The sequence below is a fragment of the Leptodactylus fuscus genome, chromosome 2 (genome assembly GCF_031893055.1).
Source record: "Leptodactylus fuscus isolate aLepFus1 chromosome 2, aLepFus1.hap2, whole genome shotgun sequence".
Taxonomy (NCBI): Eukaryota; Metazoa; Chordata; class Amphibia; order Anura; family Leptodactylidae; genus Leptodactylus; species Leptodactylus fuscus.
In genome coordinates, this window is record NC_134266.1 from 39,237,484 (window position 1) to 39,260,992 (window position 23,509).

A 23,509-nucleotide genomic window follows, 5' to 3' on the forward strand; every position below is an offset into this window, starting at 1 on the left:
GCAGATACAACTAGCCAGCAGTAATGATGGCGGCATTGGGATAACTGGTCAGTGTGTGGGCAGACTATTCACAGCCCGCTCACACAGGGATAGGAACTGCTTGGAATTGCGGCGCCAAATCTGACACGTGACAAGTGCTACAAAGCGGGCGACAAAGTGAGTGGCGGGATGTGTGTGTGACAGGAGGGGGCGCTGTAGGGGCAGCACGTGACACTAATGTGTATGGTTATCCTATAGGTATATGTAATAGGTATGATCCCAAAATAATACCATAAGGAGTGAGGGCCCTCTGTGCAAATCCTTCTAGGGCAGCAAGGCAACCCCCTTACTTGTGCCAGCTGAGGGTACGCTTTATTCATGGTGAATTAGGGGCGTCCTCTCCATGTCTATGTACCCAGGTGCAAATCCACAGCAGGCCCTTGCTGGCGTAGATTGTGTCTTTATTGCGCCACTTGTGGTGTAAATGGAGATAAATACAGAATGGGATGTAGGTTGTACTTCTGGAAAGGTATCGAGACCAGAGCGTTAAGTATTTGGTGTTAATTATTTGCAAATTTGCAACTAATTTTAAATAAAAAAGTGGCATGTTAATAACAATCAATATCCCCCCCCCCCCCCAAATGTTCCCTATATTTTGTGCATCAAGATCTCTGCCTGCTGTCAGGGCTCATTCACATCTGCGCCCGGTCTCCGTTCTGCAGGTTTCCGTTTCCTGCACAAAACAGAGCAGGAGACGGAAAGCTGCAGGACTCTTTCATACCCATTCATTTGAATGGATTTGAAAGGTGTCCGACCGTGAGCGTTTTATGCTCTCCACGGAGAAACCGGTTTTTTTAAACGGACCCAGAGTCGGACATGCAGTACTCTATGTCTGGTTTAAGAAAACCGGTTTTGCTGTGGAGAGCATAAAACACCCACCGACGCTCACGGCTGGACTCGGCATGACAGAAGACGGAAACCTGAGAACGGACTGCCAAATGCTAGTGTGAACCCAGCGTCTTTCAGAACCTGCATTGTTTTCCTAAAATAGATAAAATGTGATGGACAGAGTCGGGCCCTATTCACATCAGCGTTCAGGTTTCCAGTCGGGGAGTCTGCTTGGGGACCACCCCCGAACATAACCTATGCACATAAAAAGCGGTTACCTGAGGAAACCTGCGGACCCCTTAGACTATAATCGGGTCCGTGTGAATGTGATCAACCTGGCAGAATGTCAAGTCGGACACTTGTGCTTCACACTGAACTGAATGAGTGGGAGAATTTTTGCAGCAGATTTCGCCTCCCAAAGTTTGCCACCTGACACTAGGTTCAGGCTAGCGTTGGTCTCTCCATTGTTCAGAAGTGCAGGACTTTTCTCTCCACTAGAGATGAGCGAACACTGTTCGGATCAGCCGATCTGAACACCACGCTCCCATAGAAGTGAATGGAAGCACCTGTGACGCCGGCCGGCCGCCGGCCAAGTGTACGTGCCAGGTGCTTCCATTCATTTCTATGGTGCGTGCTGTTCGGATCGGCTGATCCGAACAGTGTTCGCTCATCTCTACTCTCCACCAATGGAGATGTGAACCTAGACTGTACCTGCCCTAAGATCCTTTTCATCTTGTAGCCCTTCCCCATTTCTGTCTTTTTTTGCCAAACAGAATAACATAATCGACTATGCTACGTTCTCTGCAAGTAAAGAAGGAAATGGATCTGTTGTGATATAAGTCTGTATACAGTCTGTATACAGTGGAGGGCTAGTGCATGATGGGAACCCAGACTTAGGGTAAAGGATTATTCCTTCCTCACCAAGTTGCTGCCGGGATGGGAATAACTGCTGCTAAATACCTACTTCAAAGGAAGAAATTACAGAAACGGCCAAGCAGTTTAGGGATGGGTGATCTAAATAAAAATTACAACTTTACCTCAATTAAGGGCATTTTACCTCAATTACACTTAATAGTAATCTTGGCCACGGCCCTTTTAGACCACTCCCCATTCACAGTAAGATTAAGTGTTGGGTGAACCCTGCAAGATTCGTATCAGTAGATTGGTCGCAACTGAAACTGCTAATATGCTTGTATTTTTAATGCCCTGACGCAAGAGCAGGCATCTAGTCGGGGAATGAATGAGCCAATTAGCTATTAAAGTAGCTCATTAATAACTAATTACTAGTATTAGCTCCACCTCCTTCCTCCAGATCCAAGCTGTGCCGTGCCAGGAAATGGGGCCCGAGCACCACTCTTAGTTGCCAGCTATTGCTGACCCCTATACCAGGTTATCATCTTCTCATACCTAGCTTAAATAGTGTGAGGAAAGTCTCAGACTGTCCTACAAAGAAATATGTGAATTCGCTGGTGGGCTCCTGACCCAACGGGGCTAGTGGGCACCAAGCCCCCAACCCCTGCTAAAGTACACAAATGTAAGTGTACTGCATCTAACACAGCCGGTGTGCCCATATAATAAACTGGATAGAATATTTAAATAAGGGGCCACACGGTGGCTCAGTCGTTGGCACTGTAGCCTTGCAGCGCTGGGTCCTGGTGTTCAAATCCCGCCAAGGACAACAAAAATATCTGCAAGGAGTTTGTATGTTCTCCCCGTGTTTGCATGGATTTCCATCCCATATTCCAAAAAGACATACTGATCGGGAAAAATGTACATTGTGAGCCCTAAGTGGGGCTCACAATCTACATTAAAAAAAAAAAAAAAAATTAAATAAGAAAAATTTATTTTAGTACCGTATTAGCCAGTGGATATGAAATGTAATGATTGAGTCCTCAGTAGGTGATACCTTTTTTAATGGCTAACAAAAATTGATGACATATTGCAAGCTTTCGGAACTGCTCTAAGGTTCCTTCGTTTTTATAACAGCCTGATGGTAGAGGTAGCTTTATCACTATCCTCCCTCCTGGGACCCATATCTATACTGTGACTCACAGAGTTAAGGATACATAGTCTAAGGCATGGGGTAGGTAGGCTAATACTGAAAAAAATAGGAGGCAAGCAATTCTACTGGTTGGCCACAAGCACCCCAATCCGACACGGGGGAGAACACTGCCGTTTTCCATAGTCATAGCTCATAGAGATGAAGGCAGTGAAGTTAGATTCTTGCTAGTCTTGAGAGAAGATTTACTTTTATTAGTCTGGGAGTTCTTAAGATGGAGAGGTGGAGTGCGGCCTGTCATTCACCAGGGTAGGAGCTGATTAGCGTCTGGGTGAAATCAGGCTAAATATTATCTGTCAGGTAAATTGTCCTCCGCCGGTGCTATTGTCCTCCCCAGCAAGCCCTGATAATTAGCGCAGGCGGCCTCGGGAATTAGCATATCCTGAGTGGAAGGTGACAGCGGAGCAGCCAATTATTTCATTAATACTTGACATAGCAGATATGCTGTTTCTAATAAGAGTTTCCAACCTCAAACATACGAATTGCATTAGTCATATTTTTTCTTATAATATTTCGTTATACAGGTTCCCAACACCTATAGCCTGGGCTTTGTGATATAGCCTTAACATGCCGGAGAAAGGGACTCGCACAGTTTGCCAGAGCGCCTCGATAGGCACCATTGCTTGATCCTTTTGCATAAGCGGCCACCACCAAGTAATTACTATTAGTGGCTAAAAGCTCATTTGTATTACTGCGGTGGATCGCTACCCTACTGCTTTACTCATTGTAATTAGCAAGTACTGAAATGATAGTCTCTACATAAGTGTGTATGATTAAAGGGGTGGTCTGAGAGTTAAAGAAATTAAACTAGCTGCAGGAAATGTTACAAAGTTAAAAAAATAACCATTATTCACCTATTAAGGGATTTTCTGGGCAAAAAAATAAGTTTTCAAAAAAGGTTGTTTAGTGCTATTAATAGGTTAAGTGACCCAAATACCTTTAGCAGTGTCTTCAGTGATTTCTGGGTTTCTCGGTGAGTTCCTGGCAACTTCTGCATTTGTTTACTTGGGTATTTTCTTGTTCTGTTTTCCTATAACTACCATGATGCCTTGTGTTTCACTCAGAGCTGACTTGCTCCACCTCCCTCTCTCACTTCTTCCCCTTTCCCTTTCTCACTCACACCCCCTCCCTGTTTTCCTAGGTAGTCCGCCCACTACTAGCTCTTCCTAACTAACTCAACCTACCCCATCATACTTACCTGTCTTTGGGGAAGAACCTTCTGGGCACGGGACTTCACTTGTTCTGGGTGGCCAGATTGCCTGAATATGCAGTAGCCCAGAAATGACATCCCATGCTCAGAAGATCCGGACAGGAAGACAGGTAAGTATGATCAGGTGGGTTAGTATTGGTGACATTACGTTTCTGGTAACTGGGAAATGGAACGTCACCGGAAAATTGAATAATTGCAGTCTAGGAGAATATAGATTTTTTGGTACAGTATGTAATTAAGGGTTTGTCTGTAGCTTAGATTAAGAAGATCGGTTTATCACAGACAACCCCTTTAAGAGTGTATAGGTTATCAATATCCAATACACAGGGGTCTAACTCATTCCACCTAGTAAAACATACCCAAAACACAATTTGAAATCATTGTCTGCAGACCACATTCGTCCTGTCACATTGGGGGATTGCAAGGGGGTTTCTGGGACATTTCAATTGATGACCTATCTTTAGATGGCCGAAGAGCTGGTTCAGTCTGAAGCGGCAGCAGAGTGCTGATGTCACTTCACAGGCCAAGTGACATCACATTGATCGGTTATGTGGCCTGATCGTAACACAGTCCCATTTATGTGAATGGGATGAGCTGCTATAGGAAGCCCGGCCACTGCAAAAACGTATGGCTTTGTGCTTGATAAGTGCCAAAAAGGTTGCAGCCTTCACCTGCGTCTTGGAGTGTCTTCATACAGCTGCTCAGCCGTGGGCCTGGCCTTTTCTTGCCTTCATATTTTTAATTGATGACTTATCCTAAAGCAAGAAAATCGATTAGTAAGTCCCAGACAACCCCTTTAAAAGGTGTGTAATGTCAAATAAAAAACCAAACATTTTCTGTAGCTAGTTTAATATCTTAAAGGTAATCTACCACCCCCAGAATCACTTCTAAGCCACTTATATGCTGTTGCAGGTCTGAATGGTGGCCTATTGAACATACCTTTTAATGTGTCAAAGTGCAACCCTGCTTCAAAGGAATTAATCTTGTATCCCATATGCAAATGAGCTGTTCATATTACTCAGGGTGGGGCCAAACCTGCTGGAGCAGGTCACCGCCTGGTGCCATCCTCAAATTAGAAAGACTGACGTGTCCCATGAATAGAGATTTACAGCAGCCACAAAAGAAAATGGTGCTCCAGCAGGTGTGACCCTCCCTGATTGCACCAAACAGCTCATTTGCATATGGAATAAAAGTTTCTGGAATTTCCCAACTGCGGGATTGTACTACCACACAAAGCAGTTCTGTTCACTACGCCAGTAAAAAGCCCTACAACAGCATTTATCTCGTTTCAAAGAGGTTTTGTTGGTGGTAGACAACTTTTAGACAAGTTTAAAGAGGGCCTTTCATGTCCTCAGGCACATGCGGTTTTATATACCAGTAGACACCCCCGACAGTACAGTGAATTCAGCGCACTGTCGACTTTCCCGGCATGTGCCCCAGGGCTGGAGATATCAGTACTGTTAGTTTTGGCACTGATCTCTGGCCAGAAGGGTGTTCCTGATAGAAAATACAATACAATACAATACAACAAAGCTTTATTTTTAGGTCTGAATAGGTAGTTGGCATTGTCAAAGCAAGTAGAGAGGGGGGGGGGATCGTTGAGTGGATGGATGGGAGGGTGTGTGGTTTGGGGTACAATAGTCCTTGGGGTCTCGTCGTTCTCCTCATTTGGTGTCAGGTGGACAATGGACACGTGGTGGGACAGTCTAGCTGGGCTGTGAGGAATGGCCCTCCTGACTGTAATCGTCCCTAGGTTATACTGGGGGGCATTCCTCACAGCTCAGCGTCATGGCTGGGTGGTAAGGAACGCCCCATCTGACAGTACAGGGCTATGGACGAGTACAGTCAGGAGAGAGGTTCCTCTCAGCTCAGCGAGATTGTCAGGAATGCCTTTCTGATGGGGCAGAGATCAGTGCCGAAACTAACGGCACCAATATCTACAGCCCCGGGACACATGCCGGGAAAGCCAACAGTGCGCTTAATTCAGCACATTGTCGGGTTTCTAGCGGTATATAAAACCAAATGTGCATGAGCACATGAAAGGTCCTTTTTAAAGGCTAAGGCCTTACATTATGGAAACACATTGTTTTTGGCTGCTGCGAAAAAACGCATTGGAAAAAAATGCAGCATTTGCAGTATTAACGAAGTAAATGAGATTTTATTTAAAGGGGTTGTCCCAGCTAAATTTTTAAAGTTTAAATACCTTGGTGGCAGTGAAAAAAAATACATACTCACCTGCTGCCATTGCTCAGTTGTTGTCCCACGCCTCCCTGTTTTTTTGCTCTCTTGAGTCTCTTCCGGTGCATCGTAGATCCTAATAATGGATAATCTGCCACAACATTGCTCAGGACTTGTGGCCATAAAACTGCAATTTTATATTAAGATCTTTCTTCTATGTATAGTCACATAGAAAAAAAAAACAAAAAACTAAAAGTTAATAGTGGAAGCTCAGTATCAGTTCTGTGTTATATACTGCAAGTGTGATATATCATCTTTGTTTGCAGCTCTCAATTATTTTGTGTTGCTGATGGAGCTTCCTGTTGTGGACTGGCAAGACTATGCCCGATGCAAGTGGTCGCAGCTCTCCTCCCATGGAAAAGGAAAGTTTTCCGCAGGGTCAAGTCTTAAAGAGAGCTTTGATGCTTGTTGGTCACTATTCCAGTAAGTAAACACCTATGCACTCCATAGCATATAAAATATACAAAGGTTAGGTTAAAATAAAATCTAAATGTTTGTCTGAACATATCTATAAGCAGAATCCTTTTTTCATGTTTTGAACCACATATTGGTTCTTTAAGGGCTGCCAGCATGGGCCGTACCCCAGAAGTGACGTCCTGTACCCAGACAGGAAGACAGGTAAGTATGATGGGGTGTGTTAGTATTGGTGATATTCTGTTTCCTTAAACTGGGAAACGGAACGTCACCGTAACGTCAGCAGTATGACTTACACAGTCCAGTCCCATTAATGTGGCCACCTGTCAAAATCCAGAATAACCTTTGGCAGAGCGGACCGCTGCGAGACGTGCAGGAAGAGAGGGGATGTTGTGATGATGATCACTGGGATGTTGAGCCATGCCGACTCCAGTGCCGTGGGCTGCTGCACTAGGTTACGCGGTTGAGCATCCATGGCGTGAATAACCCGATCGAGGTGGTCCCACAGATTCTCGATTGGGTTCAAGTTCGGGGAATTTGCTGGCCAAGGGAGTACATTAAACTCATCCTGGTGCTCCTCAAATCACGCACGCACACTACGAGCTTTATGACACGTCGCATTGTCCTGCTGATAGATGCCACATGTAGGGGTGGACATGGTCTGCAAGGATAGATGCATACTTGTGTTGCTCCATCGTGCCTTCCACAATGATGAGTGCACGCAGATGGCTGATGACACGCGCCTTCTGCGATTGGTTATTTAACGTTGACGTCAAAGGTAGGCGGTGGTCACATCAATATGACTGGACTGTGTATTTAGGAACCTGACTCAATAGTGAAAGCATCTCTTGTCCTTTGAATAGGATGGGTACCAATTAATGGTTAATTTCCCTTGTGGGGGCGCTGCTAAATAGTTGAACAGTAACTGACCAGTTTCCCCGCAGGTTACCGCTGATCTCTGGGTGTCTCAGTAGGGAAACACTTTTTGATAAATTTTGGACTTTTTTTTACAACAAGCAGACAATTACTTTAACCCTTGGGAATGCAGTTATTTTTGACCGTGAGAACCGTTTTTTTTTTTTTTTTTGTTTTCTTTAATTTTTGCACCATCACATTCTAAGTGCCATAACTTTTTAATGTTTCCTTTGATGTAGCCCTATGAGGTCATGTTTTGTTGCAGCATAGAATATTTTTAATGGATGCATGTCATTCACTATTCCTATTTCTTGGGTCTTGTTTTTATAAGGTCCATCATAAAATTTCTCAGGTTAATAGGATTTCAGCGATACTAAACAATGTTTTTGTACTTTTTTCCACGATAAAAATGCTTTTTGTAAGAAAATAAATACATTAATTAATATTTAGAGAGCCGTATGTTTTTTATTCACAGTGGAACTCGGTGAGGGTTTATTTTTGTAGGACAAATTGTAGTTTTTATTGGAACCATTTTTGGATACACAATACTTTTTTGATCATTTTTTTCCTTTTTTTTTCTGCTGCCTAACAAGTACTATTTCATGTATTTCTTGGCAAAATATCTGTACACCAGGCAGCCCTAATTAAAAGTGATGCCGTATACTGTTACAAAGATCCCAGCTGCCCCAGATTGGTGGAAAAGTCCAAGATTTTTTAATTGATGCAATTTGCATCCATCTGCACCGAACCTTACAATCTTGTTTAATAATTATTGTGATAGAAAAAGTCCATCAAGTTTAACCTGTAATATTAACTTGTTCTATTGATCCAGAGAATACGGGAGAACAAAATAGTTGACAATTTGTAGTTGTGAAAGATAAAAAGTAATTGTTCCTGACTCTGTAAATGGTTGGCAGATTATATCCCTCCATGAAACACTACTGTCATTTATAAAAAGCAATATAAGACATTTCTGTGGAAGTAAAAGCTCTATGAATAGCTAAGGCTACACTTTTTTTATCATATGTGCTGAAATGCAGCAACCCAATCTTTTGCTGTTGGGGGGAATCGAGAGGCCCTATAGGAATCAGTGAGTATGGTTGATGTTACCTTAATGCCCCATGCACCAAGGTAATCCAGTCTGGAAAATTTGGTCCATACATCATCCAAATTTCCCAGTCCAGGCCCAAACAGGAGACTGGCACTCCTAGCATCATAGTGATATGTGATATTGGGAGTCATTACCTGCCCACAGTTTCTCTGCCTCCGTACTGCATATAGTATAGACTAAAGGATAGTCAGACTAGCAGAATTGTAAAACTATGTGGTTGTCTACTTTACAGTTTTAGACTCCTTTTGACATATATGCACTCCTGACATATATCTTAAAGGGTTTTTTGGACCATTTTCTTTTTAGAAAAAAGGTTTGTTGGTTAAATAATAGGTTAATAAGTGCACCCAAATACCTTTAACAGCGTTTTTAGTGATCTCTGGATTTCTCTGTGAGCTTCTGCCATCATCTGCATTTGTTTTCATGTGTATTTTCCTGTTCTGTTTTCCTACAACTACCATGATGTCTTGGGCCTCGCAGTGCTGACTCCCCCTCCCATTCTCACTCCCTTCCCCGTCCTCTCTCGCTCACACCCCCTCCCTGTTTCCCTAGCTAGCCCGCCCACTACTAGCCCTTCCTAACTAACTCAATACCCCACCCCATGATACTTAAAGGGGTTGTCCCGTCACAAGGATCCTATCTATACTGCTAGTTTATGTGGATTTAAGACTTTTCCTAAATACATTGTTTTATCAAAACTGCTTTGTTTGGCCGCTATCTTAATTTATTCACTACATTGTTTACACTCTGTTTCCATAACCACGGGCCTGGTGCTGATCTTATCTCCTTGGTCGACAAGTGATGTAGCTCCCTGCTCTCAGATAGGGGAGGGGGAGGTGAGTGCTCCGGGATTTCTGAGCTGTTTTATCTGCTGCTCTTCCACTTATCAGTCGATTTAATTGAATTTGTCTGATAAGGGCAGAGATAGGGAGTCTGTTACCTCTGTATGTAATACAAACTGACTCAAATCCAGCTCTGCTACATCAGCTTCTACATCAGCTTCATACTGTGCTAATGCATTTACAACCAATCCCTCATTACTGACTGCAAACATACTGCTATGAATAGAGATAGCAGAGCAAGTGAAACCCCGCCAACCAATGTACCGAGAAAACCAGGAAGTGATCAGAGCACACAGCATGCAAGTGGTTGAACAGGCGAGTTGGGAATACCCTTTTAACCGTCTTCTGGGCACGGGACATCACTTATTCTGGGCTGACATCTCCTCTTTTTGATGTCTGCCGGCTGCACACCCCTGCACAATAGAGATGGAGAACAAGTGATATCCCGCGCCCAGAAAATCCTGCCCAGAAGACAGGTAAGTAGGATGGCCACCTACATGACCACCCCAGCGATCTAGGTAAATATAGATTTTTGGTACACTTAGTCATTTAGAAGGTAGGCGTGAGTAAGGTGGTTAGCTTAGATTAGAAAGATCAAATTATCCTGGACAATCCCTTTAAATCTATAGGCACCCGTCGTAATCATTGTATAACTCACGATATACTATTTATGCTGTATTGTATTTGTCACGATATACTATTTATGCTGTATTGTATAACTCATGATATACTATTTATGATGTATTGTATTTGTCACGATATACTATTTATGATGTATTGTATAACTCACGATATACTATTTATGATGTATTGTATAACTCATGATATACTATTTATGCTGTATTGTATTTGTCACGATATACTATTTATGCTGTATTGTATAACTCATGATATACTATTTATGATGTATTGTATTTGTCACGATATACTATTTATGATGTATTGTATAACTCACGATATACTATTTATGATGTATACCCCGTCATGGTGTAGCGCAGTCTACTACACAACTTCATCCTGCAAAAATGAAAAAGAACTAGGGTACAGTAAGATGTTGAACACTTGTGGTCTCTACTGGAAAGCCTTGAATTGTGTCTTACTTGGTGTAAGTGCCTGGAGCTTTTTCCAGCCTATAGCCCAAGTGAAGGACTATAGCATGATGTGAACAGGACCTAATAAGAGGTACACATTGTACAAATGTATCTTACTACTTGTCATGTGTTGAATTTCACCACTACAGAATTGCTGACCTGTTAGATAAAGAACCAGCAATCCGGTCTGCAGTAGACGCTGACTTGTACGGGTCAGTACATTTCGGGATAGAACTTGCAGTCATTCTGATCTGTCAGTGATAGATCTAGAATGAGATCAGCTGTGACTTCTATTAAGAAGACTATAATGCGTTCTTTCTTATTCAATTCACAGTGCGGAGCGATGGTTTTAGATTGCACGAAGAACAATTTTTTGTTGTAAATGGACAAATAATGGTAATGTTTATGTCAAAGTCAAGCAGAGGGGATTGGGTTTGCATTTAGCAAGGAGCGGAGTATGTGTATGAGCACAGTACAAACACCTGTCTTTAATTTCTCTCCGCAGGCAGGAAGAAGAGGAGGCATTAGAGAGGTTGTGCAATGAACTGAGCGTTGGGAAAGAAGCTCGTGCTGTGCTATTCTACAAGGAAGAGGGAAATAAGAGGTTTGGAAGAAAACAGTACACAGCTGCAGCAGTACTCTATTCCAAGGTACAAGTGGTAGTGATGTGGGAAAAGTGAAATAATCCCCTTTTTCTTAAATGTTAAGTTCTTTTTCATGCCAGACTGCATGATATTAAATTACATGGCATTCTTTAGCAGCCTTTTATAGTGCAATGGATTTGGAAAGACCAAGTTGTTATTGGCCTCTGTGTCCGTTTTCTTTGACAATTTAGTAGACCTGAGAAATTTTGTTAGCATTTAGATTTACTAAGGCTTCATGCACATCAATGTATGCTTTTCATTGTGCTAGCCATGTTTTTAAAGGATAGCTCATAGGGTTGAGCGATCGTGTTCGGAAAAGATCAGATTCCGGTCGGCGATCGAGAAAATTTCACGATCGCCATCGGAATTCCGAACACGATCGTTTTATGTGGGATCGAGATCGGTGATCTTTTCTCACAATGCTTTGCTTAGCCTTCACACTGAGTATACGCTGCAGTTCCATAGGAATGAATGGAAGCAGCCGGCGCACAGCCTTAACCCCCTGTGCGCCGGCTGCCTCCATTTATTCGAATGGGACGCTAAACTAAACCTCTCTAGCAGCTACTTACCTCTAGAGATGGCTGCTCCGGTGCCCTCCTTCTTCTTGCCTCCCTGCCCCACCTCCCAGGTTAGTGTTTAAAGCGCTAGGTAGGCGGGGCTTGTGGATTAGGAGAGTGTGGGCGGGTACAGAGCGGGGAGACGTGACGTCTCCCCTCCCAGTACCCGCCCACACTCTCCTAACCTGGCAGGGAGGGGGCAGCGAAGGGAGAAGAGCAGCGTGCAGCGGCAGCAAGGCAAAGAAGAAGGAAGGAACCGGGCAGCGGAGCAGCCATCTCTGGAGGTAAGTGGACACCAGGGGGGACTAAGTAGCCAGAGGATTAAAAAAAAATCCTCTGGCTACTTTAGTGATTCACTACACAGCGTGGATTTTAACAATTGTTAGATTCCATGCTGTATAGTGAATAGGATTGCTTTTAAAATCCGATCTCCGATTAATAAAAAAATCCCATTGACTTGCATTGGGATCGGAATTGGGATCGAGATCGGGTTCGAATGAAAAATGATCGGAAATCGGATTTTAAAATCGATCCTGAAAAGTCAAGATCGGCTCAACCCTAATAGCTCACTAACCCATTATTATTATTTTTTTAAAGAGGACCTTTCATGTCCTTGTACACGTGGTTTTATATACCGCTAGAAAGCCAACAGAGCGCACTGTCAACTTTCCCATTATGTGTCCCCAGAGGAAGAGATATTGGTGCATTTACCGATAGTTCTTCACTGTCAGAAGGGCGTTCCTGACAGTCTCGCTGGGAACGCCCCTCCTGACATTCTGTCCATGGCCCTGTACTGTCAGAGGGAGCATTCCCTACCACCCAGCCATGACACTGAATTTTGAGGAACGCCCCCCAGTACTAGTCTGTGGGCGAGCACTGTCAGGAGGGCCATAATCTTTCAGTATTTTCATATATGTATGTGTTAGAGCCAGGATGTTTTAGGTAAAAATGTGACCTGCAGCTAAAGCATACAATGTTTCTTTCTAAGGCCCGGTTCACATCTGCATTGGTAATCTGTTCAGGGAGTGCACAAATGGTCTTAACATGAGGACAGAAAAGTACTTCACGATCTACTTTCCTGTCCGCACGACTCTATGGGGTCTGTGTGCTTTCATTGCACACCGCTTGCCAATGCGTTAGGTAGTCCGTTCGGAGTGGGAGGTCCCCATGGGGACTCCCCGAACGGATTACTGACACAGATGTGAACCGGGCCTAAACATGTGAGTATAAGGGCATGTCCACATTATGGAAATGGTGCACATTTTCCACATGGAATTTTAGATGAAATTTCACAACAGAGTGGGTAAGATATGAACACATGTCTGCTCTGCTGCGTTTTTTTGCATGGAAGTTTACCAACAACGATTAGGCCCCAAATTGCGGAAACTCAGCAAAAAAAAAGTTGTGTTTTACAATGCCAGTAAAGTAAATGAGATTCTTGCTAATCCCATCCACGCATTACAGAAAGAAATTATGTGGAAAACCTGTGTTTGTCAAAAAAACCCGCAGCATGTCAATTTTATCTGCAGAAAAATTTGTGTTTTCCCTATAGATTTAATGAGAGAAGAAAAACCGCAGAATGTAATGAAGTACGCTGTGGAAATAAACGCTATGCATTTTTTAGCTGCCTTCCACCACATGGGGTCATAATCTTAAATCCGCAGCATATCTGTTTCTTCTGTGACATAAGCATAAATGTGATGTGGCTTGTCCCCATTAAGATAAGATAAGATAATCCTTTAATAGTCCCACATTGGGGAAATTTCAGTATGTTACAGCAGCATAGTAATACAGATACAGGATAATACACAGTAATATATTACAGACGTAGACACACATATGCTGAGAAGAGAAGATATACTAGGAGTTCATAGCAGCTTAGGAAGAGAAGAGAAAGAAGGAAGACTTCATAATCATTAATGTCGGTGGGGATGAAAAAATTCACAGTGGATTTCTATCGCTGCCAATTTTTCAGCGGATCCACAGAGGCAGGTGTGGACATTACCGCTGCAGATTGACTTGCAAAAATCTATATGCTAACTTTCCTAATCTTCTTGGTAACCCTTGCCTGTACCCCGGGTGGTCTCTGTATCCTGGCCAGTAATACAGATGACTTGTACCAGATCAATAGACATTTGTGCACTTTTTCTTCCAGTGTAAAACATCTGTGATAGATGAAAACACAGTCAACAAATGTTGGTGCTGCCGCAGGTATCGTGTGGACGCCGAGCATCTTTTAGGCAGCAAGCAGTCAGGTTTCAGTTTTGTATCTGTTCTTGTCCTGCAGGGTATCTCGCATGGCACCCCTGGCACTGAAGAGATTGCATTGAGCTTTGCCAATCGATCCGCCGTTCTCTTTCACCTTGGCCATTACTCTGTGAGTATTGTTTACATCTCCACTGTCATTTCGGAGTTTTGTCCTACACAGGATTTCAATGTAAATCATAATTTCGGCAAACCACATGCTGTAGATCTCAGTTTTTCTTAGCCCTGTCATTTTTCTTATTTCCTCTCACACACCCGCTGCTGTACACTGTGATGTCTCCCTCATTCATCTGTCATTTCTCCAGCCGAGTCTTTCAGCGCTCTAACTATTTTTTTAATCATGAAGACTTAGAAGAATATAAATAGCTTGTTCACAAGCCGCAGGTAGCATGGTAATTGAATTATTTTTCCAAAGACCTTTCCATCTTAAAGAAACAGTTCCTATGACAAACCAGACAAGGAAATCACCTTTTTCGTGACTTATCCAGCTATTTGTGACTAAAGCCCTAAAGCCGTTTCTAAAACTACATGTTTGTAATGTAAGAACGAAGAAATTGTTGCATTTTTTTGCTGTCCATTTGAGGTGGTGGCCAATGGCCACTGTATGCCACTTTGTGATATACTTGTCAATACTGTATATTCATCCGCTGTATACACTGAACATGAGGCTCAGTTCACATCACATTTGGAGCACACATTGGAGGTAGATGTCAGGAAAATCTTGTACTATACATATCTGATAGAAGGCTGCCATGTATCCTACTAGACATACAGTGGGATAGATGTCAAATAGGCCAAAAATGCAATAAAGATAACTGTATGCCATGAATACTTTTACCATATACTGCAATCTACTAGACTCATCTGTATAGTAGAAAAAAAATGTCTACCGATCATAGTGGCTTGATGGGCGCCAAATAGAAACTCTAAGCCACCATAAGGTGAGTAAAGCCCTATAGCAGGGGTCGGCAATCTTTGGCTTTCCAGCTTTTGTGAAACTACAACTCTCAGTTCATTTTGATGGGAGTGTCAAGAACAGCAGACCAAGTATGCATGCTGGGAGTTGTAGTGTTACAACAACTGGAGAACCAATGGTTGCCTATCCGTGCCGTATAGGTAAGTTTAGAGTACAGTACTGTGCAGGTTTCTGGCAGATGTGGAAAAAATGCTGCAACAAGAATGCTTTCAGAAATAGAAGTGTTAAAGGGATTCTACCATTAAAATCACATTTTTTTTCTCGATCACACATAGGAATAGCCTTAAAAAAAGGCTATTCTTCTCCTACCTTTAGATGTCTTCTCTGCGTCGCCATTCGGTAGAAATCCCAGTTTTCGTCTGTATGCAAATTAGTTCTCTCACAGCACTGGGGGCGTCACCATTGCTGTGGGAGAAATCTCCAGCGCTACCTCCATCTTCTTCAGGAACCGCCTCTCTGAGCGTCTTCTTCCAGAGCTGGGTTCAAACTTCTCTGCCATCTGGCCTTGGGCATAGCCGACTGCGCATGCCCACAGGCCACAAGAAAATGGCCGCTTACACAGCTTACTTTGTAAGCGGACGTTTTTCTTGTGGCCACGGGCATGCACAGTCTGCTCTGCCCGAGGCTAGAAGATTGAAACCCAGGATGGAAGAAGATACAGGGAGAGGATATTCCAGAATAAGATAGAGGCATCGCTGGAGAGTTCCCTCGCAGCATTGGGGACACCCCTAGTGCTGTTTGAGCACTGGGGACGCCCCCACTGCTGCTTGAAAACTCATTTGCATACAGACGAAAACCAGGATTTCTACGGAACGGCGGCGCGGAGAAGACATCTAAAGGTAGGGGAAGAATAGCCTTTCTTAAGACTATTCTTCTGTGTGATCAAGAAAAAAATGTGATTTTAATGATAGAATCCCTTTAACTAACAAAATGAAGTGAATGAAGAAAAGAAAAATGTAAATCCTATCCATATTTAGTGTGAGCGCCCTTTGTAGATGTCCTGGAAGTCATGATAAGAGCCCTGATCTCAACAGCATCCAGTCTGTCTGGGATAACATGAAGAGACAGAAGGATTTGACCACGCGACATCCATGGAAGAGCTGTGCTTAGTTCTCCAAGCTGTCTGACAACTTTCCTGCCGAGTTCCTTTATAAACAGTGTGTAAGCGTACCTTGAAGAATTGATGGAAGGCAAAGGATGGTCACAACAAATAATGATGTGTTTTGCATTCATTCAGGGCTTGTTCACACGGGGCAGGAGGGGTTGGATTTTGACGTGGAATCCACCTCAAAATCCGCCCCTTCACAATAGAGGTCTATGTAGACCCCTAGCGTTCTTTTTTCCACTAGCAGTTTGTTCCCGCTCGCCGAAAAAAGAAGCGAGCTGCCCTTTCTTCAGGCGGATTCCGCGGCTGGTTCAGCTGCTGACGTCCGCCTCGCGGCATCACCCTCCAGACTACACCCATTCATTTAGGCCTATTCCAAAGCAGAACCCCGTGTGAACTAGCCCTCACTTTGCATTTCGGTACATGACAAAAATAAACTAATAACACTTCTATATTGAAAGCATTCTTACTTTTCGACATTGTTTCCATAGCTGCTTAGAACTTTTGCCAAGTACTGTATATGTCAGAAGCTTTTCTCCATATATATCAGACGTGCGCTCCAAACATGATGGGAACAGAGTGTCAAAACTGAGCAGTCTACCTTGTCTAGAAACACATCTCCTATCTCATGTGCTGTAGTTATAGCTACTGACTGAGCACTTTACAGATTCATCTTCTTCAGCGTGCACACTGTGAGTCTGAATGAGCTCACACTAGTCTTACATTGTATATTTTCTTCTTACGGCCATATCAGGCATGTCTGGAGGACATTGATCGTGCACAAGAACATGGATATCCCGAGCGACTACAGAGCAAAATTCTCCAGCGACAAGCAAATTGTTTGCAAAAACTAAAGCAACATGACATTTCTAACACCAAATTTCCTAAAACTGAAAGGACATCTGTTATAAACCCCAGACAGCAGGAACTGAAGGGGAACCGTCAGCTGACCAATGCATCTAGCTCCTTGAGGCTAAAGTTTAGTACTTCCAAAGGGCGCCACTTGGTGGCTTCTGAGGATATAGCCCTCGGTGAGCTCTTGATATGTGAGGAAGCTTATGTCAGTGTAATAATCCCTGGTAGAGAGACTGTCACAAAGACAAACACATGGGATGTTTCTATTACAACCTCTGATCTTTACTGTCACCAGTGCTTGCAGAGAGTGTTGGCTTCTCTACCATGTCAGCACTGCAGTTTTGCCAGGTATTGTAGCAATGAGTGCAGGGACCAGGCCTGGAAAGCGTATCACTGTATTGAATGCCCTTTGGGTAGCCTTCTTCTTGCTTTTGGTGTTTTTTGCCACACAGCACTGAGAACAGCCCTGCTGACTGGTTACAGGCAGGTATCAGACGTCTTATCAGATGGATTTCAGGCCTGTAATGTAAATGAAGAACCTGGTCGGCCATATTCCAGCAACTATAAATCTTTATGCAGTCTTTTAACACACAGTGAACATCATAAAGGAGAGCACAAATTTCTCTGTGCACTTACTAGTGCAGCATTGTGCAGGAAATTGAACATGGGTCTACTGAGGAGCATGGGAACAGCGCCACCTACTGAAAAGTCACTGGATGGCGAAGTACATGAAATGCACGGATTGGGTTTGGCCATCTTTCGTCACATGCTTCAACTCCACTGCAATGCCCAGGCTGTGACTGTGCTCAATGAAGATTATGAAGGTATGATGAAGTAGTATGGTGCCAGAGTCTTCAATCCATGATAACGGTCATGCAAAGCATGTGCTCCAGTTTTGGATGCCAATTAAGGCTAGGTTCACATTGCATATGTTGTTCTGATCTTCTGACAGCTAGAGCAATGGGCCCAGTGGTAATGTGAACGCAGCCTGGCCCAAAATTCAGGCACATTGTAATAACGTTAACTGAAATGTATCAGTCTAGAATTTCCTCATTCACTGTCAGTGGTTGAAACACAAAGGGCTCGTTCACACGGGGCAAAAAGTGGCGGATTTTGACCTCAAAATCCGCCCCATCACAATGGTGGTCTATGTAGACCGCTAGCTTCCTTTTTTCCTAGAGGGGTATGTTCCCGCTCGCGCAAAAAAGTAGCGAGCTGCCCTTTCTTCAGGCGGATTCCACGGCTGATCAAGCCACAGTATCTGCCTAGCGACCGCACCCTCCGGACTAGGCCCATTCATTTGGAAAGCCGCAACTGCCGGAAGCTGCGACAGGTGCACTTTGGTCATATTCTGACGCAGCTTCCCGCCCAAAATCAGGACCAAAATACGCAGTCACTAGCGCCATGTGAACTAGCCCATAGTCTTAGGCTGGGTTTTCACCTTCAGGTTTTGGTCACTTATTATTAATTGTTTTTGAGGTTAAATCCAGCAGTGGTTTGAATACAAGAGAAGTAGTAACACCGTCCTTATATACTTTCCTGCCCATTATCCAGACCCTGCTTTGGCTTCAAAAACAACCACAAAAAAATGAAGAAAATCTGAACCAAATCTTAAAGGGATTCTAATCATTAGAAAATGAGGTTTTGAAGTAATGCCACGTTGGAATATCCTTTAAGAAGGCTATTCTACTCCTACACCCCTATGCTCTTGTGCTCCCCACGTTTCTTCTGATATTCAGATTATGCTCAAGGAACACAGGGGGTGTAGACTACATAGACTATAATGGAGTCCATGTGGTTTCTGTTCGGTTTCCACCCAAAAAGGGAGAAAAGCGCTGCTTGCAGTGCGGAGAGGGGAACAGAATGCAAGAGTGCAAGCGCAAATGTGAACCAAGTCTTAGTGTACTGTTCGCTATGTAAAATAAATAGTGTTTTTGCCATTATACCTGTTCACCAAATCCTCCTTGTTTGCAGATTCTTCCACCTCACTGGTAGAAAGCAGCAAGAGTTCACGTCTGGCCACCGCAGTGTTCCCCGTCCTGAGCCTACTAAATCATTCTTGTGACCCAAATACCAGCGTGTCCTTCCAAGGCAGACGTGTCATGGTCAGAGCCAACAGGCCGATCAGAAAAGGAGAGGAGATTCTCCACTGCTATGGTAGGCTGCAATGCTGTTACTCTCTATTGTATTTATTATACCTATGACCTATTTGTGCTACACTTTAGCCAATAATCCAATAAGATTTTTTTGTTCAAGGGGTTGGGCCACAAAACATATTAGGATAGAGAATAAATAAGTGATACGTGAGGGTCTGTCCGCTGAGACCTCCAGCGATCCTGAGAATGTGAGGGTGTTCCGCTTCCCCCATTGTGCATTCAGTCTGGCCACCATCATTCTAGTGGATAACACTCCCATTCACATTAATTGGCGCACCGGAGCATGGCTGTGGTCAGGCTAAATGCACAATGGGTTGAGTATACACTTCTGTTTTCAGGATCTGTAGAGTCTGGGCAGTCAGATATTCATCGTTTATCCAATGGATAGAGGATAAATATCCTTCATGGCATAACCCCTTTAAATCTGAATGTAACAAAAGCAAAAATTGCACTTGTATGAAGACACATTGCTATGACCATCTGCCCCACTTGTGTGAAGGCATCGTGAACAGAGTATTGCAAGAAAGGATCGATCCATAATCTTTTTGGTTTCTTCCTGCTCTTCTAGGGCCTCACAGGTTACGAATGAACATTAGAAAAAGGCAAATGTTGCTGAAGGATCAGTATTTTTTTGATTGCCAATGTGAAGCCTGTACCCAAGAGCAGGGGATAACTCCTGACACCCACTGTGATTTCTGTTGTCCGAAGTGCCATTCCTTGCTAAAGGTGATATGTTTTGTGTGTGAATAGCAGAAGTATTGTACATACAGTGTATATGATACCTACTGTAGTGTTTCTTCTCTCCAAGGGACAAGATGATCTGCTCTGTGTCAATGATTCTTGTGCACATCGGTTGAGAAGAGATGAAGTTGTCCTCCGTCTGCAGAATCTTCAGCATAATGTTCATAGGGCTCAGGAACAACTGCACAACAACCATCTAGGTGACTGTATGAGAACACATGGTAGCTTTTAGGACATATTTGGAAGCATCTTGTTGTAGAGTGAATCTGCAAACTAGCTCAGAACATCTGTGTTAATATATTACATGGAAGCTCCCAGGCAGGCTGAATACTCTCCACATAATGCAAATGCACAGGATTTCTCTGAAGAATCACATAGGTAATAGAGTCACACATTCAGGAAAGGGTAGAAAAAGCTAAACTCAAAGCTTTGTGTGTAATACCCATTCTGTGCTAGAGGATATAGTCTAAAATGATAAGAAACATATTACATTGTCCATTAAAAGGTACCGTCATTGTTGTAAAGAAATCCAAAGTCTTTGGAGTCTTTTGGCAGTGGATTTTGACACAGAATCCCCCTTAAAATCCCCTGCCAAAAATGGCTTCCTTTGACTTCAATGGGAGCCACTCACTTCTTTTTTTTCCGCTAGCTACCGGTAGTAGCAGAAAAAAGAAGCAAGCTGCCCGATCTTGCAGCGGATTCCACGGCTTAATCAGCTTCGGCGCGAGGCTCCGGCCCATTTATTTGGACCTAATGCTGCGACGGGATCCCAGTGGAACTCCGTGTTGACTAGCCCTTACAATCCACCACAGCACTCAGCTATTTCTGTCATGGCGCGCATGCTCATCTGCCCCTCCATTCTTGGCAGTCTTGTGATTTCTGGGACCAAGGTACCCTGTTCTGGTGATTAGTCAGGGTCCCAGTGGTCAGACTGTCACCAATCCAGTGGATAAGTGATAAATGCCTCAGGTTAAAATACCCCCTTTAAAGGGGCTGTCTTTTTAGAGACAACCTGTTTTAGAATCCCACTTCCGGCACCCCCAGCAAACTGCGAATCACAGGATGAAGGAAACCCTTCTGTCTTAGCTTGTCTTTCCATGTCTTTAGCAAGTACTGTAGACGCTACTGCACATGCCCAATGACGTCACAGTGCACCCGGAAACCTTTCGGAAATATGAGCAAGGACAGAGGGCTGTCCTTCATCCTGTGATGGCTGGACATCAGAGGGAATTAGGGGTGACAATCTGCAGCGCTGACCAAACTCCAGACTACACCCCCTTCCCCCCAAAAGCCCTTCTGAGTTAATTTACTTATTTTATTAAATTACGGAGCTGCGGTCTGTAATATAAAACCTTATCTCAAGCCCTGCACGCTACTGTGTTTATCTTTTGCACTAACAGACTTCCTTTAAGTGCAACACAGTGCTATCCTTTTGTTTAGAGTGCTTTATCATTATGGTACATAGAGGGGGTCCCCACTGACATAAAGGGGGTCACCCTTCCTGGTGTCCATATGCTGTAATAGAGAATATGAATAGGACTTAAAGGAAGTAACTTAATAAAATCACTTAAACTTGGGAGGAAGTGCCAACTTATTTCTAGTAGTAGAAGACAGAGGACTGGCTTTGTTGCATTCTTTAATCTTACAAGTTTAGGGAATTCAACATTATTGACCACCAAAGAAGGGGATTTGTGAGTAGGACCTATGTATAAAAGCAGTGGTTCTTCCAAAGATGTGTGGTATCACCACATTATTTTGGAGCCAACCCAACCACCTTAGTTATGCCAAATCTCATGTCAACATCATTTTTTAATCTTCAGATATAGCAATAAGAAGGCTGACCTCATGTTTATCAGAAGCCAAGGACTTTCTTTCTCAAAATCACATGGTGTTTGGTGAGATCTTTGATCATTTGGCTCAGGCTGAAGCCGCAAAAGGTATTTTTCTTTGTTTTGTGTGTCTAAGTTTTTTGTTTAAAAGAATGAGTGAACACTATATGATGCTTTTAGATCTCATTTGATCTGTATTCTTCTTTGTAGGTGACTGGACTGCAGCAGCAAGGCATCTTAAAGAAAGTATCCAGCTTGTGAGCCAATGGTATGGTCCATCCAGCATAGAACTTGGACATGAACTTTTCAAGCTGGCTCAGATTTTATTCAATGGGTAAGTTTGTTTCATATTCATTCATTGATTCAATGACATCTAGTAATTTATTAGGGGTCTTCTTGCTCTAACCCCTATTTACCAGAAGGGGGTCCAGCATCCCCATTTCAATGGAGCAGCAGTCCCCTCCATATAAAGTCTATGGAACGGTGAAAATGGCTATCAATTTCATAGATTTTGAATAGATTGGCAGTATGCCAACTCAACCTGTTGTAACAATTAAAGGGGTTTTCCCAACTTGCCCGCTCACCACCTTGCAGGCTTTATGCTCTGTTCACTTCCTGGTTTTCTAATTAAATTGGTGGGCGGGGTTTCAAATACTGTCTCACAGGCAAAGCCAACTCTGCTATCTCTCTTCATAGCAGTACGTGTTTTCAGCCGGTAATGAGGGATGGTTGTAAATAAATTAGCATAGTATCACTGGAAGATGCACAATATGAAGCTGATGTAGCAGAGCTGGATTTGATAGGTGATGAGAATCCCAAACTTACATGCTACAGGACCAAGACTCCGCTTGCAATAAACTCCGTTTTAGGTCTGTATTACATGCAGAGGTAACAGACTCCCTTCCTCAGCCCTTATCAGCAAAATTCAATTAGCAGACTGATAACTGGAAGAGGGAGATAAACAGCTCAAAGCTGCTCTGAGCACTCAGCCCCCCCTCCCTCCTGAGAGCAGGGCGGTACGTCACTTGTCCTGGGCGGAAAGATAAGATCATCCCAGGTCCGTGGTTATGGAGACGCAGTGTAAACAATGAAGTGAATAATCTCAGATAGCAGCCAAACAAAGCAGTTTTGCTGAAGCAATGTATTTAGGAAAAGTCTCAAATCCACATAAGCTAGCAGTATAGATAGGATCCTTGAGATGTGACAACCCCTTTAAACAGGGACACAGGAGCCCTACTCTGGCCATCAGTAGGGGTCTTAACCATTGGAGTAACTTTTCATTACCAGAATACCCTAGAATATTGTAGTAACATCTCTACATACATCCTGTTTTGCAGACGTGAGGTAAACGATGCTATGGGTGTTATACAGAAAGCACAGAATATTTTGGCAGTGCATTATGGACCAGACCATAGCATGGTACAAGAGCTGCAAGAAATGAGGGCATGTCTGCTGGAGCTTCCTGGGATGACTACTGTATGGAAGAAATAATTCTGTGAATTCTTGTATCCATGTATTGTATATGACGGCACTCCTAGGACACACCTGCAAAGATCGTATCTGTGAAGCGGCTGCAAAGGGAACATTCTTGACTAATTGGACGTTACATATTTTATGGATTCTATTCCCTTTGC

At 43.4% G+C, this 23,509-nt stretch overlaps 1 protein-coding gene across 1 annotated transcript; it reads left to right on the forward strand.

The window, feature by feature from the left end:
- The first annotated feature begins 70 nt into the window (after positions 1-70).
- SMYD4 (SET and MYND domain containing 4) lies at positions 71-23,499 on the forward strand. The gene is made up of 11 exons (XM_075263608.1): positions 71-156; positions 6,641-6,797; positions 11,253-11,397; positions 14,236-14,325; positions 17,049-17,973; positions 19,124-19,306; positions 19,874-20,031; positions 20,114-20,246; positions 21,867-21,983; positions 22,086-22,209; positions 23,213-23,499. The coding sequence occupies exons 2-11, from the start codon at positions 6,664-6,666 to the stop codon at positions 23,364-23,366; spliced, it is 2,163 nt and encodes a 720-aa protein (XP_075119709.1). The 5' UTR covers positions 71-156; positions 6,641-6,663; the 3' UTR covers positions 23,367-23,499.
- The last annotated feature ends 10 nt before the right edge of the window (positions 23,500-23,509 follow it).